The 22,227-nt window shown below is 35.7% G+C and overlaps 1 protein-coding gene across 1 annotated transcript; it reads left to right on the top strand.

The window, feature by feature from the left end:
- Positions 1-12,357: 12,357 nt before the first annotated feature.
- On the top strand, positions 12,358-14,806 carry LOC139817791 (uncharacterized). The gene has a single exon (XM_071786089.1). It carries the CDS (start codon positions 12,912-12,914, stop codon positions 14,304-14,306), a length of 1,395 nt encoding a protein of 464 aa, XP_071642190.1. The 5' UTR covers positions 12,358-12,911; the 3' UTR covers positions 14,307-14,806.
- The last annotated feature ends 7,421 nt before the right edge of the window (positions 14,807-22,227 follow it).

Here is a 22,227-nt window from a genome sequence, read left to right as displayed (position 1 = left end):
AGCTCCATTCTTGAAAGAACTCTATACTAATAATTCCTCAAATTTAAATAAGGCTCAGAAAGAAATTTTTACGGATTTCTTAGAGGAGTATCAGGATGTATTTTCCGAGGAGATTGTTGCTGGTAATTGTGGAGTCGTCGAACATGTCATCAATTTAGAAGATTCTTCTCCCATTAAGCAGGTTCCTCGTCGAATTCCCTTACGAATGCGAGGGGAAGTAGAAAAGATTATTGAGGAAATGAGAAAGCAAGGGGTCATAGAAGAGTCGCAAAGTCCGTGGGTTTCTCCTGCTGTTTTGGTAAGAAAAAAAGATAGAACGTTGAGATTTTGCGTCGATTATAGAATGGTAAATGCAATAACTAAAAAAGATTCGTTTCCCTTGCCTAGAATAGATGACATTTTCGATCAGCTTTCGGGAAACTTTTGGTTTTGCACTCTGGATCTTAAAAGTGGTTATTGGCAGGTAAAGATTCGTCCTGAGGATAGGGAAAAGACTGCCTTTTCTATTGGACGTGGATTATGGCAATTCACTGTAATGCCTTTTGGGCTGTGTAACGCTCCTGCTACCTTTGAGCGTTTAATGGAAAAAGTATTGCGAGGATTATTATATAAAATTTGTTTGGTTTATTTGGACGATGTAATAATTTTCGGTAAAAATTTTAATGAAATGCTAGAGAATTTAAAGAACGTGCTCTCACGGTTACGTTCTGTTAATCTTAAAGTAAACCCTAAAAAGTGTATTCTCTTTGCAAAGGAAGTAAAATATTTGGGACATATAGTCTCTTCAGGAGGTGTTACTACAAATCCGGAAAAGATCTCTGCTGTGAAGGATTGGCCGATTCCACATAACAAGAAGCAGCTTCGAAGTTTCCTAGGGTTTTGCTCATATTATCGGAAATTTGTAAAAGGATTTTCTTCTTTAGCCAAACCTTTATATGCTCTAACAGAAAATCAGGTTAAATTTTCTTGGGACGAGAAGTGTCAAAGTGCATTTTTAGAGTTGAAACGAGTGTTATCTTCTTCTCCAATGTTATCCTTCCCGAGTGGGGAGGGAGAATTTATTTTGGACACTGACGCTTCGAATATTGGAATTGGCGCAGTCCTTTCACAAAAGCAAGAGGGAGTAGAAAAAGTCATTGCTTATTTCAGTCGTGTACTTAGTAAGTCTGAGAGGAATTATTGCGTTACTCGTCGAGAACTCTTGGCGATAGTCGATTCTATTAAATTTTTCCGGCATTATCTTCTAGGGCGGAAGTTCTTGATCCGTACGGATCATGTTTCTCTTAGGTGGTTGATGTCCTTTAAAGACTTAGAAGAGCAATTGCCGCGTTGGCTGGAAAGACTCCAGCAATATGAGTTCGAGATTATTCATCGCAAAGGTTTAATTCACAAGAATGCCGATGGGCTTTCTAGACGACAATGTGAATCATTTGGTTGCGAATATTGTGTCAAAGTGGAGAGAAGGCAGATTGAAGAATCAAGAAAATCAGTCGCTCGTATTATTCTCATAGGAGAAACTCTTCAAGATTGGCGCAAGGAGCAATTAGAGGACGTTAGCATTGCTTTTATTTACCGCGGGAAGGAAACGGGAATACGTCCGTCTCGTTTTGAAATACCCGCTGGAAATGTCTCCGCCCGAATATATTGGTCTTATTGGGATGCTTTGAGTTTAAAGGATGGGGTTCTTTATAAGAGATGGGAAGCACCGAATCTCAAGTCAAGTATTTTTCAGCTTATTGTTCCTCGAAACCGTGTTAACCAAATTCTAGAAGAAGCGCATGATTCTTTTTCTGGAGGACACTTTGGAGTCAATAAAACTCTTGAAAAAATCCGAAAGCGGTTTTATTGGGCTACCTGTAAACAAGATGTGGAGGAATGGTGCAAAACTTGCAAAGTTTGTGTGTCAAAAAAAGGCCCTTTGGGGAAGGGAAAGTCTCCATTACAAATTTATAATGTTGGGGCCCCATTCGAAAGATTACAAATGGACATACTTGGCCCTCTTCCTATTACTACTTCCGGAAATAGATATCTCCTCGTCATTGTTGACTGTTTCACCAAATGGGTAGAAGTTTTTCCTCTCAGGAATATTAGGGCAAGTACAGTGGCAGAAGTCTTCGTTAATCAAGTCATTTCTAGACACGGGGTCCCTTTAGAAGTCCATACGGATCAGGGGAAGAATTTTGAGTCCAAATTTTTCGCGGAATTGATGAATCTCCTTGGAATTCGGAAAACGAGAACAACTGCTCTACATCCGCAATCGGATGGACAAGTCGAGCGGCAACATCAGACTATTGTTAATTATTTGGCGAAGTATATTTCTGAAAATCAGAAAGATTGGGATCGCTGGGTCCCTATGTTTTTATTGGCTTACAGATCTTCTAAACACGAGACTACTGGAGTAACTCCCGCCGAGCTGTGTTTTGCCCGAGATCTTAGGTTGCCGTTAGATCTGCTTTTAGGAAGTCCTCCGAGGGGAGGATCTCAGTCAGTTGAAGGTTTTATTGGGAATCTGAAAGAGAAGTTGGACAAGATCCATTCCAACGTTAGGGAACGTATGGATATAAAGTCTTCACGAGCAAAGTCTTGGTATGATCGAAAGGCCAGGCAAACTCTTTTTCAAGAAGGGGAGAAAGTTTGGTTTTATAATCCTCGTAGGATGAAAGGTAGAGCCCCTAAATTGCAGAGCAATTGGGAAGGACCTTTCTTAATAGTGAAAAAGTTGAATTATGTGGTCTATTGTATTCAAAGATCTGTGAGACATAAGAAGAAAATTGTGCATGCGGATAGGTTGGCTTCTTTTTCCGAAAGACATTAGAGTTTGATAGGGATATTATGGACTAGGTGGGGGGAATAATTTGCGGGGAAGGTTAATTACGGTAGAAATTAAGATTGTTGTGTTGCATTGTTTACTGCGCGTGTTATTTTGTTCTTAGATATTTACGGAAGCCGAAGCGGTCGTAACTCCTCACCGAGTTGGACATCTTGGGAGCTGGCTTGTTGCCGAACCTAATTACCGGCGAAGGATAAGACTGCCTCTCTCACGGTTGTTTGATCCGTGGTTTTTCTGTGAGACATAGGGCAAATGCCGAGGTAGGGACTTGGGGAGTCTTTCGAGACGTTGGGTCCACGGTAAGCTTCCCCCCCCCCTTGTCCGAAGATTTAGAAGAGGAGCAGCGACATCTCTGACGACTTCGGGAGCTGAGAGGAAGAGGCCTGTGTTGGGAGGCGAGATCTCCTGCGAGGGAATTGATGAGGGGTCGCCCTGGAGTCGGCAGGGGGGAGAGAGTATCTTCTTCCGGAAAATGTCGATTGGGGACTCGCTCCATGAGGAAGAGGACATGATCCTGGACTCGAGAAGAGGACGGTGCCCGGTAACCTGTGGCAGCAGCCCAGGGTAGGGCAGGAAGCCGTGAAGAGGACATGATCCTGGACTTCCAGAGTACGGTTGGGACCGAGAAGAGGACGGTGCCCGGTAACCTGTGGCAGCAGCCCAGGGTAGGGCAGGGGGCCGTCCCGGTACCCTGGAATACAGAAAAGTTCGCCCAGTCAGGAAACTGCCCCTCCGGATTGTCGGGACGACAATCTGAAGAGGGGGGGCAGTGTTACGCCCGCTCGCGCCCGTGCCGAGACGTCGTTCTCGTGGGCTGAAATTGGCTTCGCTCCGCAGAAGTTTCAAGCCGAAGCGCGTCCCTTGACAACGGGGACGCATAGAATTATTGATTTAATTACCGCCTGTCAGATTGATCTGGTGACTCGAATCGTTCGGTCCGGTTTCCCAGAACTTTCTTGTATTCCGTTCTGAGTTTAAATAAACCCGAGTTTTTGTATAACGAGAGTGGTTATTTCTGCGATCCCGGAAGTACGCGGACGCGTTCGTGAGTGCGCGCGACACGAATAGCGAACGGAGCGTAACAGTATAATCAGAATATCCTGATTTTTTTTTATTCAACGTGTTAAGATTATATCACTTACTTTTAAATACATCTGGAACTGACAACAATTCATTGTTATACCAACCAATACATCATGCTGTCTTCCAAATTTTGCAAAAGGAGAAATGATGAATGAATCGGAAGCTGAACGAAGAGCCAATTTGGCTTGACAGTGTGAGAGATGTCATTATTAACACTCTCAACCAGGGACAGGGGCCGTTGAATCGGGACATTATACACAACTTCGATCACCTCGGCTATTGTGCGATATATATTCACGCCAAACCGCATATATAACATTGTGTTATTTTTACATTTAGGAAAATTATTTCATATTAACTCAATAGGCTTTAAACTTGCATACATAAGTGAATCTCACGTTTTATGTAAAATTTTGTAAGAAACCGATAATCTAACTTATATTACGTTTACGCAAGCGTTACTTAATTCTATAACTACTAAGTAATACAATAACTTACGAATGATACGATAATTCCTCCGCATAAACGAAAGATTTTATAGTAACTACGATGATATCGTTCGTATAAGTTACTACAGAAGTAATACTCACGTAAACGTAAACTATTATAATTTCTGTCACATGCACTTAGTCGCGTAAAAGAGTCACGGTGCGGTCTCGCTTCGCGTCGTATAATAATAGAATAATTACATTTAAATAAAACAATTACCTTGAATCAGAAAAAATATTAATCGTCGCGTCGCGTAAAGAGTCACGGTCGGTATAGCTCCGTGCCGCGCACGTACTACCGTGTCTCTCGAGATAGGTTAACTTAGTGACAGCGCGCTGAACGCACTATCTGCACTCGCGCAGTACACACACGTATAACATATGTGCATATCGAAACTGGCGATACTAGCACCGCCCTGATGTCGAAAAAGTGAAAGTGGCATTTCTCTGTTATACATATGTTATATATATGTTATATGTGTCATAAGACGTCGGCATTAGGAGGAAGTATCTTAAAATAAAATTTTCTCATTTGGACTTTGCGTCGCAATATCTCCGCTCGTAGGGCACGTAGCGGAAAAATAAAAACACACCGCCCATCCCCCCAAGTCGACCCCAAGCTATCGATCAAGCCTACTTAGAACTTGATCCGTTCACTCGTTATCGAGATTTCAACATCTCGAGTACTCGCAACCCGTCGCGTCACGTAAAAGAGTCACGGACGGTCTCGCTCCGCGTATACTTGGCACGAGACACTGCCGTGTCTTTTGATCTATCCTGTATAAAAGATGCTTTCTATTTAGTAATACAAGTAAACACAAATACTGTTCTATCTCTCCCGCTATTTTAACATTTAGTAAGTAATAATGTCACTTAAGGTGGTTCATGCATTTAGGTCAAATGTAGTTAGCCCGGAAAATGTGATATGAAATGAAAGGTTAGGTTAACGTTCCTAGAGTGTGTCTGTAAAATTTCGGATTTTTTAACCGATTGGTTCCGGAGATACATGTCCGTAAACTTTGCCAATTTAACGCAGTGGGGGTAGACCCTATGCGAAAAACGAGGCTAAAGCGCTTATGCTGCAAAAATTGCAATACTTCAAAAATAGATGAACGAACCAAAAACTGACGAAACGATGCAATAAACATTTTGCAAGATACTGGACGAAAGCCCGAGTTCATTGACCGAACCATATAATAATAAACCAAGCAAACAAAAAAAGATTGAAAAGAATTAAAACGGGATTGCCAGAAATTCAATTAAGGACTTTCCGAATTCCATTCTGTCCAAAAAAGGGATTAAAATAGTTTCAATATCATGGAATTTCTTATTTTGGAAAGAATTTGTTTTTTTTGAATCCCATCCAATTCCGACACAAAAATATTATACCACTGAATGCCAGGTTAGGGATTGGAAAGTGTCGTGATGAATTCCATTGAATACCATTGATTCCGTTAACAAAATGAATACCACTAAATGCCAGGTTAAGGATTGGAAAGTTTCGTGATGAATTCCATTGAATACCATTGATTCCGTTAACGAAATGAATACCATTGAATGCCAAACTAGGAATTAAAATTTTCCGTGTTGAATTCCATTGAATTCCGACTACTCCGACAATGAAATAAATACCATTGAATCCCAAATTTGGAAATCAATATGTATATATCGAATTCCATTGAATTCCGGCGATATTTACAACAGAACAAATTCCATTTTATTCCAAATTAAGATTGAAAAACGAGTACAATACGTTAAATTTTTAGTTTTATCCCATCGTTATTTGAGTCTATAATATATATTGAATATGTCATTCCTTATCACTTACAAAATTGAAAGTCATTCTTATAAATTAATTGTAATTTTAAAAGTTCCGTATTAGTCTAATTTTTGGTAACTTTGGGATAAACAGACTAATGTAAAACATTAAATTTTTTAAATATTCAACAGTCGGTATTGTTACATTGAAATAAAACGTTTTATTTACAAAAATCATATTAGACAATTTTTATTGCAAATATATATACAATTAAGTTGACAATAAAATAAATTATATTATTTTTCGTTTTTCAGCGTACAGCGTGAGCTCGATGAGGAGAATTGTATTCTAATCTACCCTCTCAGATAGCACAAAGATTCGAAAAAGAATTCTTTTTTATGTCACTAATTCTGAAATCTTTTTTAGATGCAAAAAGAATTTTTCTAAGAAGATTTCTTTTTGCATCTAAAAAAGAATTCAGAATTCGTGACATACAAAAAAATTCTTTTTCGATTCTCTGTGCTATCTGGATACTCCGAGTAACAAGCACACTGAGAGAAAAAATTTTTTAAACGAAGTAAATACATTTACTTAAAATTATTGTTTTTGATTGAAGTAAATATTCATTTTATTTAAATAAAAATATCTAATTCCAAGTAAATATGTGTATTGTATTAAATAAATTATTTTAAGTCATTACATTTTCTACATGTAAGTAAAGATTTCATGAAATACAGAATATTATTTATTAAACAAAGTAAACTGTTATTTCAAGATGAGAAATCTAACTTTCTTTACTCTAAAAATTTCACCTTAGAAAATGTTTTCTAGAATTAAAATGACAATTTTTTTAGTTGTATGCTCTTTGACACTTAATATCTTGTTATAAGTAAACATTTATTCTTAAACAAGAAAATAATTTTTTTCTATGTAGTAACATTTTTTTAAAAAAGAGTGTAATATTTAAAATCTATACGCCAAGAAAATAAATATTTAAATCCAATGAAATAATTTCTTAAAAGCCATGTAATAAATCATTTTCTTGAATAAAGTATGACTTTTGTGGGTTATAACGTTTCCTTTTCTTAATTACAACATTTTACTTTCTTGAAGAAAATTACTTCTTAGATGGCTTCTATCAAGGAAATATTCTTTTAAACCAATGTGGCGGTACGCGCCACCAGTGATACACGCCCGCGCGGAAAATGGGTAGTTCGCATCAACGCCGCTTGGCGTCGCATCGCCCGCACATTCTCTCGAGTTCAAAATTCCGCACCGACCGGTATATAGGGAGACTCCCTACGGGATTGAATAAGATATTTTTGGATATTTTCAGGCGCTAGTCGCCTAGGGCAAGAGTTTCCAAGCTCTAAGCTTACACGGCGCCAGTCGTCCCACCACAAAAATAAACGTTTATCTAAAAGCATTGAAATTTATTATCCTTCCCTATTTTCATAAAATTGTGTGTGTGTGTGGTCATTACGGGAGGAATTTAAAACAATTTCCTAAACCATCTAATGCCATGCAATTCCATAACCTTTACGGATTCCATAGGATTGGATGGAATTGAAAACTTCTTTTTTTGGATTCCATGAGATTAGACCATCTCATTTCGAATCCCATCTAATTTCATCTAATTCCAAAAAAGGGATTCAAAGGTATTAAAAAATTTTAATATTTTTTAATCCTTTTTCGTTTGCTGGGAAACGTAATTTTTGATTGACTAAATCGACAACACGGAAATCGACGGAACTGATGGCTGGACTCGAGCGGCACTAGCGGCAGCTTGGCAACGTCGCACGTGTCAGCTGATGAGTATAGCGCACGGAGGTATAGATTCTATTCTTTTCGTTTCGTCTCGAAACGTCTCTTATGTCGAGGCTGCTCGCTCCAGCTCATATTTCACACTTGTATCGCTTGTACGTACAGGTTATGTAGATTGCGACGACGAAGACTGCTGACTCAGCTGATTGCAACGTTGCCGCGCTGCTGTTGTACATATATTCACACGGCTCACAACTCTAGTAAAAGATGTGATTTTTGTCTCAATATTTTAATTACGTAAAGGTCGTATAACATTAAAGATGTCATAAATAATAAATTTAATTATATGCTGATTTTTACGGACAAAAATCACACTTATTTATCATTAATAAGAATAGTTGCCTATTTGACTTGCAAGTACTGCATAAACCACCTTAATGGAAAAGCATTCAAAAACAGCGAGCATTTGTGTAACGTTCTAGAGTTAATCAAAAAGTTTAAGCAGGGAAACAATTTACAACCCATTTCCCTAAAAATAGCAATTATATCAAAACCCATTTTTGAAAATCTACTATAAAAACTGTGACAGAATAGCGCTTCGTTTCAGGATAGTTTTGTGCAGAATAGGACATAAACACTTCAAGCAAACTGAAAACTTTATTACAGTCGACACACTAGACTTGTGCCGTTCAGGCGTACCAAAAAAAAAAGTACAGTGGCCTCTCTAGCGAGGAAAAACATAAACATAAAAACTGAACCTAGATAGGCAAACTCACTAGAACGAACAGTCAGACATAGAACTCAGGCGCACTGAGATTTAAAGAACACAAAGACATTTTTAATATATTGCCTATTTATCAAACTGTAATATAATAAAACAATTAATCAATTATTTTAATAGACTAACTTTCTTCTAATAATTCCTGCTGTTTTCTTGCATCAATATCTACCTGATCCTCGATTATTCTACTACACCCAGTTTTTCTTAAATAATAATAGCTTTACTAATGACCTAGAATTAATTCACTTATTTATTACGGGGGAGTCCCCCCGTAGCCCTCGGCGGGGGAACAGGTGGAGCGCAGAAAAGGAGAAAAAGAGCGTAGGTTTTATAGAGGAGAGGGAACGTGAAGGAAGAAAGGTAAGAGTGAAGGAAGCCGAAAGGAGGAGGAGTAAGTGGGGGCGAGGTGGAAAATAAAGCAGGACGGCAGAAATCTGTTCAAGCTGAGGAGGCCTGAGAGAAAGGTTAGGATGACGGTGAGCTTGGGCGATAGAGAAGGTGGCACCAGAGGCGAGAGCGACAGAAAAGACCGCGCGTCTTCGCAACGTGTGCGACGGATAAGCGGCAAGATTGAGAGATCGAAGGAAGGGATCGATAGAGCGAGGTGAACATGTAAGAAACGCATGTGGCGGCAGTAAAGGCGAGCTGTGGGACGAAGCAAGCGATAGTAGGAAGTAAGCGGTGATTATTGAAAGAATTGTTTGCGGAAGGATCAAAGGTAAAGATAGGCAGCAAAGATGAAGGAGAGAAACAGATGGCGGCCTTTGAGAGGAGAGGAATGCAAGAGGGCACAGTGATGTGCTAAACAGAGGGAATAAATAATAACCTAAATTTTGTTTACAGATATCGCAAGAGGAAAAGAAAGGAAAAGATGGACGGAAAAATGGAGTGCAAAGGAACAATAATAATAATTGACAGGGAAGCGATAGAAATAATAGTGGAAGGCGAGCAGCGAAAATGATGGAGGACTTTAAGGAGGAAATAAAAGAACTGAAAGAGGAAGTAGAGAGGATGAAAAGGAAGGTATACAAAACGGAGCAAAGTTCAGGTAAAAGAAAGAGGGACGAGAGTGAGGAGAGAAGGGATAAGGTATATAAGGGAAAATGGTGGTACGAAGATTATGAAGGGAGCGATGATGAAAAAAGAAGAAAGAATGTGACAATTATGGTCGAGAAGGAAAGATGAGGAGGAAGTGATTCGAACTGGTATAAGGTGAAGCAGCTATTTATAGAAGGACTTAAGGTGAAGATGGAGGTGTAGGAGGTAAACATGATAGGGCAGAGAGGAAATTGGATAACAATTCTGGTAAAGATGGGAAGTGAGGAGGATAAATAGAAAGTACTAGAAGCAAAAAGAAAAGAAGGAAGCAGAATGAAGGTGAAAATAGACGAAGACAAGTCGGTGGAGAAAAGGATCAAAGAAGGAAAGGAGAGGGAAAAGAGAAAGGAAAAGAGAGAGGAAGAAAGCGGGAGGACAAGGAGATCGGTAGAAGACGAGATCGCGGAGAGGATGGAGGAAAAACTATTGATGGACACGGACGAGGACGAAGCGGACCGGGGGAAAGGATCGGAGGGAAGGCACTGGAAGGGGTAGGGAGGGTAATAGTAGTATTGTAAGGTTGCACAAAGGCCAGGTTTCGAATAGAATTAAAATGGGTTACGGGTATATGTAAAAGGTTGGGTACGTCCATGTAAAACGCCATGTAAAATGTATGTAAGTAATGACTGAATGTATATTTGTAAAGGTTTTTGGGAACGTTTTCCTGAAAAAAAAACGCCTTTCCAATCCCGGAAGGGAAGAGAAATAAAGATTGAATTGAATTGAATTGAACTCACTTATTTATTATCAATACAACAGTTCTTTTATCGTCAAGATCTCTTCCGTTGGCACAAAAATAAAATAAACCATATTTGATTTGACTTTGAGATGTAAAATATACGTATATCTAGAAAATTAAAAAATATACATTAATCAAGCAAACAAATTAGAAATAAATCAATCCTACACATTATCTTCTATCAATCACAACATTTAATAATATAATAAATTTAAATTATTATTAAGTACCACTAACCTCGTCCGTCACCATAAAAGAGTTTTGGCAAAGTAATACCAGAGAGAAGAATGAGAGTGGTCATGCCCGCGTTTTAGGTGGTCCCCGTCCACGAGCGCCTCTATGTGCACAAAACGTGCACATTGAACTACGTAGTCATGTCCACGAAAATTTCTGATGGGTAACGCGTTATGTGCACGCTCTATTGGTTCTGATCCGTGCTATGTGCACGATGTATTATAAAAAAATCTACGAACTTATAATAGATAATGAGGCTATTTTCACACAATACATGCGGCGAAAGCTTCTATAAGGAAGTCATATATTGATTAAAACATAGGAACCAAAAGTGTTAAATAGGAACGAATTAAGAAACATTCAATGCACAAAGTCCTGTTTCTCAAGAACAAATTGGTCGTTATAGCGTTAGCTTTCGTAGAATTAATTATGCATAAAAGAGCTAATATAATCCTTCGTGAAGCACCTCAAAATTATAAAACATGATGTTACCTGTTATTAATTTAATAATGTATGCCAACAAAAAAGTATCTTATTAGGAAAACATTGTCAATGAATATATTATATATAAACAGATGAATAAAGTGTAGATAAAGTATATCTTTTATAATTTTTTTTTAAATTATAAAAAGGCAGAAAAGGAAGAGTAAATCCGAAACCATTAATACCAAATAAAGTCTGTTATATTTATATCATCGTAATCAAGGACAGAAGTCATATGTTATAAAATAACCGCATGAGATATGGTACGTGTTACAAGGAATATAATAATTTTAGAGATATATGTATATATATATATAGTTATAGAAATATATTTTTCACACACACGCATATAGAATACATATAGAAATACATATAAAGATACATAATTATTTTAAAAATAAATGTTTACATGTCGCTACCGGTCTTGCCGCCCAACTCGCGACGCATCTCGCGACGCGCCTCGCGACGCGCCTCGCCACGCGCCTCGTCACGCGCCTCGCCACCCGCCTCGCCTTCCGCCACCCCGTCCGCCACGCCACCCGCCTCGCCACCCGCCACCTCGGCACTCTCGGCATTCTCGGCATTCTCGACAATCGCCGCTTCGCCACAGTCGCCATTCGCCTCTTCGCCCCCCGTTTCGCCCCCCGCTTCGCCTTCTGCCGCCTCGCCACTCGCCTCTTCCTCGTGCTTTTGAATATCTAGATAAAACATATAAAAAATAAATAATACATTATCGTAATATATAAAACGTCAAGAAGTGTTATGTCGAAAAATAATGTCATTTAGAGAGAAAATTTGAAATTTATTGAGATTCAATTATCAATTTTAAATTTTTAATAAATTTTCCAACATATTAGAACATACACTGTCTTTACTTTTAATTTTTAATTGAGATAAAAAAAAGAGAAAGTATAATAACTTAGAATTTTTTTTATCTGACTATTTTTGCAACTATATGCATTTCAAAATATTATTAAAAAATGCCGAGATATACATATTGTTCTTTGCGAATCAAGTGCTAATAAAAATTATTTTCACATTCCTGTGATGAAAATAACATGCATTAAAAAAATTATAGAAGCATGTATAACTTACATTTTATTTCTCTCCTTCAAAAAACGTCCTCCTCTCTTTTTTCTTTTTTTAATGTTTTCTTTCTCTTCGTCATCCTTTGTCTCTTCCTCTATTCCTTCATTTCCTTCCTCTACATCTTTTTCTATTTCCATGTTGTCTTGCTTTTGTCGCTGTTTCTTTTCCTTTATTTTTGCCTCGTCTGACCTATATCTTAATAATACACACGATAAATAATATATGATTGATGAATAATGACTTTTCAGTGACAAATGTAGTTGAATTCGAGGTTCCTGCACTGATGAAAGCAGCCAGTATTGATTCGATTAAACAACTTCAAGATTGGTCAGAAAAACCTGATATGTGTGGCAAGATTGATATTATTTCAAAAATCACTATGATCGTTTGTAAGTAATGTTAATTTATAAAAATAATAAGAAATAAAACTTAAATATTAAGTGAGCATATATATTACTATCTGCAGTGTAAAATATTTTTGTCTATTTTCCGGAGTTAACACTAATATCATCAGCGGTGAAAAGTCTTCCATCACAATACCAAAATATTGGAGTTTCTCCGAGATGAATACAGAGGAAGGCCCGACCTTTGTTTTCTCGTACTCTGTAATGAAAGTCGAAAATGCCGTGAGAAGTCCAGTAACAGAAAGAAACATAGTGATCGACAGTGATAGAACACTTCATCACTACGTTTACGGGCGTGCTGTCGCTACAAAAGAAAATAATCTCAGTGAAATTTTAGACGATATAAGATTGCTACCACAGTATTTGAAATCGTTCCAAAATAGGAATCTGTGCAATGGTCTGGGTGCCATTAACGTTCTTTTTTTGCCAAGTGATAATGTATTCAGAGACTACGTTAATCGATGGCGTCACAAGGACTGCACTATGATCACAAAACGTAAAAGATGTGATCACTGTATAAAAATGCGACAACAAATAATCCAGAAAGAAGCGAGGTCGAAAAATATTAAAACAGTGAAACGTGTACTTCGAGCGTCAAATCCTATCGATAACAAGAAACTCATTGCTTTACAGAAAAAAATGTCTTGTGAAAAACGTGCAAAAAACAGAGCCAAGCGGCGTATACAATTACTAACTCAATCATTGAAAGAGAAAGCCAGCGAAATCGCTTCTATTCGTGCCAAAACGTTGGACGAAAAGTGTTCGAAATTAAACATCTCAGCTGCACAACGTACAGCGCTAAAAGAAATTATCTCTGCTGCGTCGAAGAGAGACACAAAGAATCGTCGTTACTCTGAAGAATGGACAATGTTGTGCATGATGATGAATATACGCTCGCCAAGCTATTATGAGTTTCTTCGGAAAAATAATATTTTACCATTACCTTGTATAAGAACAGTACGCAGCTATTGGTCACTGATAGACATTAAATGCGGCTTTGACGAACAGTTTCAACGATTATTGAAGAAGCATTTCGAGGATAAAACACCTTTGGAGCGACATGGTATACTTTTATTGGATGAAATCCATTTAAGAAATTCTCTGGCAGTCTGTTCGAGAAACCTAACTTACGTTGGGTTAACAGACTTTGGTCAAGAAAAGCCGCAGTCTACGGACATTCAAGATCAAGCTACGCACGGTCTTGTGCTTATGTTTCAATCTTTGGCATCTTCGTACACTCAACCGATTGCTGTATTTGCTTCAAAAAATCCAGTCAAGGGCGAAGAACTCGCCAAATTGGTATTAAAAGCTATAACTTACCTGGAAAACAGTGGAGCAATGATACACGGTGTTATCGCTGATGGTGCGGCAACAAATGCAAAGATGTGGTCTCTGTTGGGCGTCTCAGGTACAATGGATTGCACAAAAACATGGTTTACACATCCTATCGATGACAACCGAAAGATATTCGCTTTTTCTGATATACCTCACGTCATCAAAAATATTCGAAACCGGCTGTATAATAAAAGACAATTGCGGGTAAGTTTCAAATAAAGGTAGGTACATTCGTGTATAAAAATAATGTAATGCTGCTTATCGAAAATCAACAAATTTTGTACATTTGATTCTGCATAGTATTTGAATGAAAAAACGTTTTTAATTAATAATTGTAAAACGATAATAAAAAATCAATTCACAAAATAAAAAGAGAATACATATAATTTTTGCCGTGTTATAAATTAGATCCGCTTACGCTTTACAAAATCGTACCTGAAAGAGTAACTATGCATACGCGCTTTACCATGATAATAGATGCATCCGAAAATCGGAGAGTAAAAAAAAAAGTTTATTTAATATGCACGATTATTACATCCAGAGAATACCTGAAAAAAATATAAAAAAAATTTATTCAATTAGTAAATTAAAGTTATTTGTTTCAAATTATTACTTACCTCGATTGATGAACTCCAAAATAAAGGAATAAAGGAAAAATACCTAATTTACGGCATCCTGGAAAATAGGAAACTAATTTATATATCTGAAAAAAATTAATTAATTTATGCAATAAATGCTGTTTGCTGAATTATCGTTACATGTATAGTAATTTAAAAAATCTGTAATTGAATTTCTGTCTACAAAAATAAACTCTGTTTAAATTATGATATACACGAATGAGATCAGTCTTGCATGAATAAACGGTACAGTATATAGAAAACAATAAATAAATATTTTTACTAAACATTTTTGCAGATAAAATCGTCGGATAAATACATACGTTGGGAGTACTTCAAGATCTTATTCGATCTGGACAGTAAATATCCAGGAAATGCCAGGGCTTGTCCTAAAATAACACAAAGACATGTTATATTGGATACCACCTCGAAAATGCGTGTTCGACTCGCGACTCAGGTATTTCTTTTCTAATTATACTATAATATTTGTATTGTATTTCATGGAAAATAAATCGTTACACATTTGCACATTTATAGATTTTTAGTCAATCTGTTGCACAAGGTTTGGCCTTTTATTTATCACGTGGAATCAAATCTCTCGCCGAATGTGAAGGAACAATTAAGTTCTGCACTCGAATAAACGACATGTTTGATGCGCTAAATCGGAAATCTCCGAATCAGGGTCTGACCCCAGGGACCAAAGACTTTCAAGTAATTACATGATAATTATTGAACAGCCGTAACGCTTTATTAAATAGTTTACAACCGATTTAATATGACCTGATTCACTATATCTTCAGGTATTACAAGATGCGCTCCAATGGTTAAACGAGTGGGAACTTGCCAAAGTACAATGTGACATAACGGCTGATGAATTCTTAACTGTACAAACGTCTGAAGCTTTGCGAATCTCTCTACAATCAACGATCAATTTGTGCCCCTATCTCATTAAAAAATACGATTTTAAATATTTACTAACCGGGAAAGTAAATCAGGATAACTTGGAGGTAATTAAACTTCTATACTTGTCCGAATTGGGTGTTACTCGATCAAACATGCTCCGACTATGAATACGGGTCATAGTCCTCCAGTCATTATACTTACGGTGAATAAAGAATTCTACAGTGATGGGGCGGGAAGATATACTTATTTTATTTGCTTAATCCTGGAATTTGAAATGTACCTGACAGAGAAAAGAAAATTACTTTAATTGAAGAATTTTAAAATGACGGAAGGGGGAGAGAAATATTTACTTCGTTGTGCAATTGTCGAAAGTGGAGAATACCTGAAAAAGAAAATCAATTATTGGCAAAAGTTAACCGAATATACAACATTTGTTATCTTGAGTTCTTGTTACTTACCGTGATTGAAGAATCTTGAAATAAGAGAACACGGAAATATAAGTACTTATCTCATATGCTTGACTTGAACAATCGCACAACACCTGAAATACAAATTATGTAATAAGTGTAATCTTCACAAGTACCAGTCATTATTGATAATGATGTGCGTGCGTGCCCACGCGCGCGCATGTCATTGCATCTATGTACAACCTATGTTTGTATGTATTTTTATTGTAGAAATTTTTTGGCACTATTCGACAAGCTGCAGGATGTAATGATCATTCCAGCTGCCCGACGTTTTTGCAACTGTACAAAATATTGTCAGTGTACAGTATCATAAAACCTCCTAAATTTGGAAACTGCACCGTTTCCGAACAGACTTCGCCGCAAATTCTAATCTCGCTACAGGAGCTGAAAGATATTTACGGGCCAAAATCTAAGGGAAAAAGTACAGAATATCGACAACGTGTTAAAGAAAAATTAGACCAAATTTTACAATACCACGACTGGGAGGCGGACGATATCATAGATTATAATAATCTTGAGCATGATTCCACCCTATCCGAGACCCTCGATTGTGTAATATATTTTGTGACAGGTTTTTTATTTTAACATGAACTTTTCTCTTAAACTGCTTACAATCGTTTTAACAATTCGTAGGTATGTATCCATTATAATAAGAATCGTTGCTTGTAAGATTTGTATAATAAACTCCTTCAATTACATATATATGCATTGCTTTTTAGCATGTTAACATTGTAGAATACTAACAATCGCCGCTTGTAAGATTTGTGTAATAAACTCCTTCAATTGCATACGCTCTGCTTTTAGCATATTAACATTGTAGAATACTAACAATTGCCGCTTGTAAGATTTGTGTAATAAACTCCTTTAATTGCATGCGCTGCTTTTAGCATGTTAACATTGTAGAATACGGCTCATCTATATTCACGCGGAAATGATCAACATCGCTAATATCTAACAAGTTTACATTGATTAACAGGTTATTTGTGTAAACAAGTATTAAAAGTATACGGCACATGCACGAATTGTCAACGAGCTGTGAGATCAGATTCCCCTTCTACGTCTGCGGTATCACAATTAGTCAGCATAAAATCCCGAGGTGGACTGATTCATCCTAATTCAAGATTTTTCGATCTTATCCGTCACGTAGAATCGTGCTTTGCTAAATATGCCTCTCATCGAGATGTTTTTGATTGTGTGCTTGAAGAAGTTTTATCTTCTTACAATTTTACTTTCCCTTGCACAGAGCATGCTTCTGAGATTTTATCGTATGCGATAGTGTATTACATACTTTTAAGGATGAGACAAAATACTTTTCAAGAAAATGTAAAAAACCCAAAAGTTTCTGCGACTAAAAGAAAATTGTCAAAACTAACAAATTCTTAAAAGTTTCACAGTGATACAAATATTCGTGCGATGACTCTTTTTCGTGATATGATTATTATAAGCATTCCGAATCTTAAAAATCCAACGTACAATTATTAAGATTATAATCTGAATATATATATATATATATTAACATCATTTAAATAAATAGTGCTGATATTTTGATATCGATACGAACGCTTAATATCAAATATAAAATAAATTTATTATTGTTCAAATTAATATTAGGCATTACATTATATTTTGTTCTTTGCAAATAAAAGTTTTTTTATACCCTTTGTATATGATACAATTATATAATATATTTATTTGTATTAAGGAATATAAAAATACATTTAAAAATGCCCAATCTTCGGCATTGTAACATAAAAAAGCATAAGTGAAATGTATAAGACAATTTATATACAAATCCGAGATATCCACTACCTTCCCAGATAACATGCATGTTGCATAAGATATTTTAAAGATATCTTAAAGATACCTTAAGATATTCTATATCTTAAAGATATCTTTACGTCTTATATGCAACATGTTATCTAGGTTATTTTATTGATTTTGTAAATCGCTAATAGAAAAATTATATCAAAAGTTTTTTGTATTTTGGAATTTATATTATTTTGCAATCATAATAAATACGAGGTAAGCATTGAGGAGCAACAGACATATGTATATAGGTTGTTAGAAAGAGATTGACAATCTGTTTCTATCTCTCTCCCACTAGTATTTCCTTCGATCGTTGCGCCTCTCGTGGCACATAAAGCGATTTAGATTTCACTTCAATAAGACGACCACCCCCCACCACTAAAATTTGAGCTCGTTGCTAGACCTGTATACAAGACCGTGACTTTAATATATGTGAGAAAATATATAAAAGTTTCGAGATATTTCAATACATTTTACTATGACAAAAAAATTCTTGAAAATATGTGCAATAGAAGTATACTACCCCCTTAATAAGAAAAATATATTTTACTGCGACTAAAATGTTATTTGATTCAATTAATTGGCTTTAATATTAATGATAGTAACATTTTTCTATAGAATTATCTTACCTATATTAATAGTTTTTAATATGAACGTATTTTTCTTCAAAGCGATTGCTAGACATGTTTTTGATTGCATTTAGTAACTTTGGTGGATAATTTAGTTCTTATTATGTCATCGTGCAAGCTAAAGCCAATTCCTAAGAAAATTCAGATTTTTAATATCGAAAAAACCAGCATACTGCAAGCAATTTACTTGCAAAACAGAGTGTTCCGCCAAACAAATGCAGTTTTTCAATCAACATTCTGATGAAATATTTCGCTTTTGTCTTTGGACACGTCACAAACAATGTTTACATCTTGTTCAATTTTTTTAGTCAAAGACTGTAAAAAATAAATAATTTACATTGTATGCAAAAAATATCGGGTTTTGAAGTTTTATTTCTGAATAAATATTTTTGAGTAAAATTTCTCAATGTTATTCGTTTAATTTCAGACAAGTATATTATGCAATCTTTGTATTTCTTATTTTCATATTAATATTAAAAAACCTTTTTTATAACAGTTATAGGGATTACCATGTGGCCCGTCATTTTTGGGCGATTCTCCTGACTTACAAGCATGAATAGATTATGAACCACAAATAATATTTTTAAGAATCAACTTGAAATGTTTTTAAGACGTCTGAAATATAAGATAAATGTCTAAGTTGATTACATTACATTATATTAGGTTGACTATTGCTGTATAGAATAATTGCTGTACGAGTTATATTTGAAAAAATTAAAAAGTTTCGATATATATAAAATTTAAAACTATTTAGATAGTAACACAAAAAGATTAACGTTTTTAATTTATATCTTATACTTATTTAATTACTTACTTATACTTACTTAATTGTAAACATCTCCCTTAAATCGATTCTTCTTTCTTGTGCCACACACGGAGAGAATTTTTCGTTATATTTTACCGTTAAATTCATTACAAATTTGGGACAGCTTGGCAACCAAAAAATTTTTGAAATATACAAAAGACATTTACAAACAACGTGATAAAAATTACCAAGCAGAATGGTAATTTGAGAAAAATTATTGAAATTTCTTATATATTTTAGTAAAATTAATAAAACATATTTTATATTTTAATGTAATAGATCGATATTAATATTTTTTATTATAATAGATGTTAATCAAAATTACTCGCATAAAATTCTTTGCGATACATGTGTCCCACAACTATCATGATTTTCAGGGTAAATTGTAAGAGAAAATTCTCTCTGTGTACTTTATTATTTTTTTATATTTTATGCTTTGCGGAGTAAAATATATAAAAACACATTGCATCCTGCGTTGTGCGCAGTAACAAGTTAAAAAGCATTTTGCGCTACGCGCACCAAATTGTAATAAAATGCATTCTGCGCTACGCGCAGCAAATTGTAATGAAATGCATCCTGCGCTGTGAAATGTTAAAAAGCATTCTGCGCTGTGCGCAGTAAAATGTTAGAAAGCATTCTGCGCTTCGCGCAGCAAATTGTAATGAAATGCATTCTGCGCTGTGCGCAGTGAAATGTTAGAAAGCATTCTGCGCTACGCGCAGTAAATTGTAATAAAATGCATTCTGCGCTGTGCGCAGTGAAATGTTAGAAAGCATTCTGCGCTACGCGCAGCGAATTGTAATAAAATGCATTCTGCGCTGTGCGCAGTGAAATGTTAAAAATAAGTATTCTGCGCTATGTGCAGTAAGTTGTAGTAAAGTGCATTTTGCATTTTGCATTTTAAAACATAGAAGAATGTGTTTCAACATGTTTGAATTAATATACAGATATGCTTTATTAATATATATATGTGCTACACGTTATTTTTAATTACTGACTTTTTAGAATTTTTAAATATTTGCCACTGCATTTGTTTCTTACTTGCTCTTCATCATTTCTTTTTTCTGCCTTATTATAATTTATATTTACTTTTTATATCGTTTGTTATAAGAGATAGTGCTCAAGATAATCTTTTTTCAATTTTTTTATTGTAATATCATTATAATCTTATTTGTTTTGGAAGTTTTTGACTTTTCGTGCTTTTGTATCGCAACTTCTACTTTTGTCAAGACGATTGTTGTATCTTGTACGTGAATATAATTTAACGTTTATCATAAATTTCAGTGCTTGCAATCGATGGTTATAACACATATTGTTTTTATCTAACCATTCAGGATGTATTTCATTCGTTAAATTTACGCACTCATTCGATATCTTATCTAGGATCTGTATAGATGCCCAATAATGTTCCCAGACACGATTGCCGTTAGCTGTGTCTCGATTACTTTCGCAAAAAGAGCTGTTGGTCTTCTTAACTTCGTTATAATAGGAGCGTCTTTGTTGAAAACACAGCGATTTATCGACGAATGAAAAATGGCGTGTTGCCATCTATGGTATTCGCCAGTAAGCAACTGATTCCGTAAACACTCTACGTAAACACTCTATAGAGACTCATACATGGGTCTAGTGACATTGGTAGTGCATATGTTTCGCACGCAAAGGCGCTGCAATACTGGGTTTCCGCATCCGTATGGCGCTGCGATACCTGACTTCCGCGTTCGTTACGGAAGTATCGAGCTTGCGTAGCAACGATCGTCATTGTATCAATATCTTTCGTTCACGATCGTTATTATATCCACATCTTTCGTCCACAAAAGTCGCGCGTTTCGAGTCGTGTCGTGTATTTTACCCGTTTCTAATATTCTTTGTAAAAAGGATATTGAGTCGTTCAATCAATCGTTTAAAGTTATACTCAATCGTAATTACAACGACGAATATATTACATACGGCAGCACGACGTAAGGAAAGGCGACTACCGACACTGGAAAATTATCTGCCATTGCCAGATATAAGGAAAAGGCATCCGCCATTACTAAAGAAGGAAGGACGATTGCAGAATACATTCGATGGAAATATATTTCCGACTTTTCACCTGAAGGGCGGTATTCCTCCTCTTTGGAGTCGGCTTTCACGTAAAGTGAAAGTTCGCACAGGTAACTCTCGTTATTCGTAAGGGGACCACTGATAAAGTCGCTACAAACGTTAGTTAATGACTATCTTTGGTTCCAGAATATTCGAGAGCTTTCTTTCATATTGGATTTTGGATGTATAACATCCATTCTTGCGTTTCGGCAAGGCATTCAATCCAATATTTTCGATCAATCGGTGGCCACTGTTTAAGACAAGATTCTTCTCATTTCACTTGAGTAATCAAGTATAAAAAGAATTTGGTTGCAACCACGCGTATTTAGTATATTCGCTTCTTTTCATTGTACAATTACGTATGTTGTATAAAGATTGTAAGGATTCGTTAAGATATTAATTGAGAATTAACTCATCGAAACTGTAAAGTTAATATTTCGTAAAACAGTACATGTTCACATTATTTAATGCACTCTATTGTGATTCAATAGTCAGTATATTCTTTCTTTATCATAAGTTGAATATCGTTAAGTTCATTCGAAACGAAGAATTATTTCAGAAACATTATCCAATGGTTAAACCATGTTATGCACGATTGATGATATCTATATGAATATATGTCAGGTTGATTATGGATTAATGCATTGAATTACCAAAGGAAAAAGGGTATATTTATTGGTTAAGAACCACTTATATTTTTAACATTGATTTCTCAGAAATCTATTTTCTTCATTAGTAAGATACCAAATTAATTTATGCATTATTCCATTTCTTCTATATATATTAATTAGATTTTGAATTTATACTTGTATTATATTGTATTTTGAAATG

The sequence above is a fragment of the Temnothorax longispinosus genome, chromosome 8, assembly GCF_030848805.1.
Source record: "Temnothorax longispinosus isolate EJ_2023e chromosome 8, Tlon_JGU_v1, whole genome shotgun sequence".
In the NCBI taxonomy this organism is placed as follows: domain Eukaryota; kingdom Metazoa; phylum Arthropoda; class Insecta; order Hymenoptera; family Formicidae; genus Temnothorax; species Temnothorax longispinosus.
Note: the sequence above shows the minus strand (reverse complement) of the source record. Positions and strands in the feature narration are given on the sequence as shown.

Excerpts from the sequence above, each read along its gene's own strand:
- LOC139817791 (XM_071786089.1), top strand. The coding sequence starts at position 12,912 with ATGAATACAGAGGAAGGCCCGACCTTTGTTTTCTCGTACTCTGTAATG.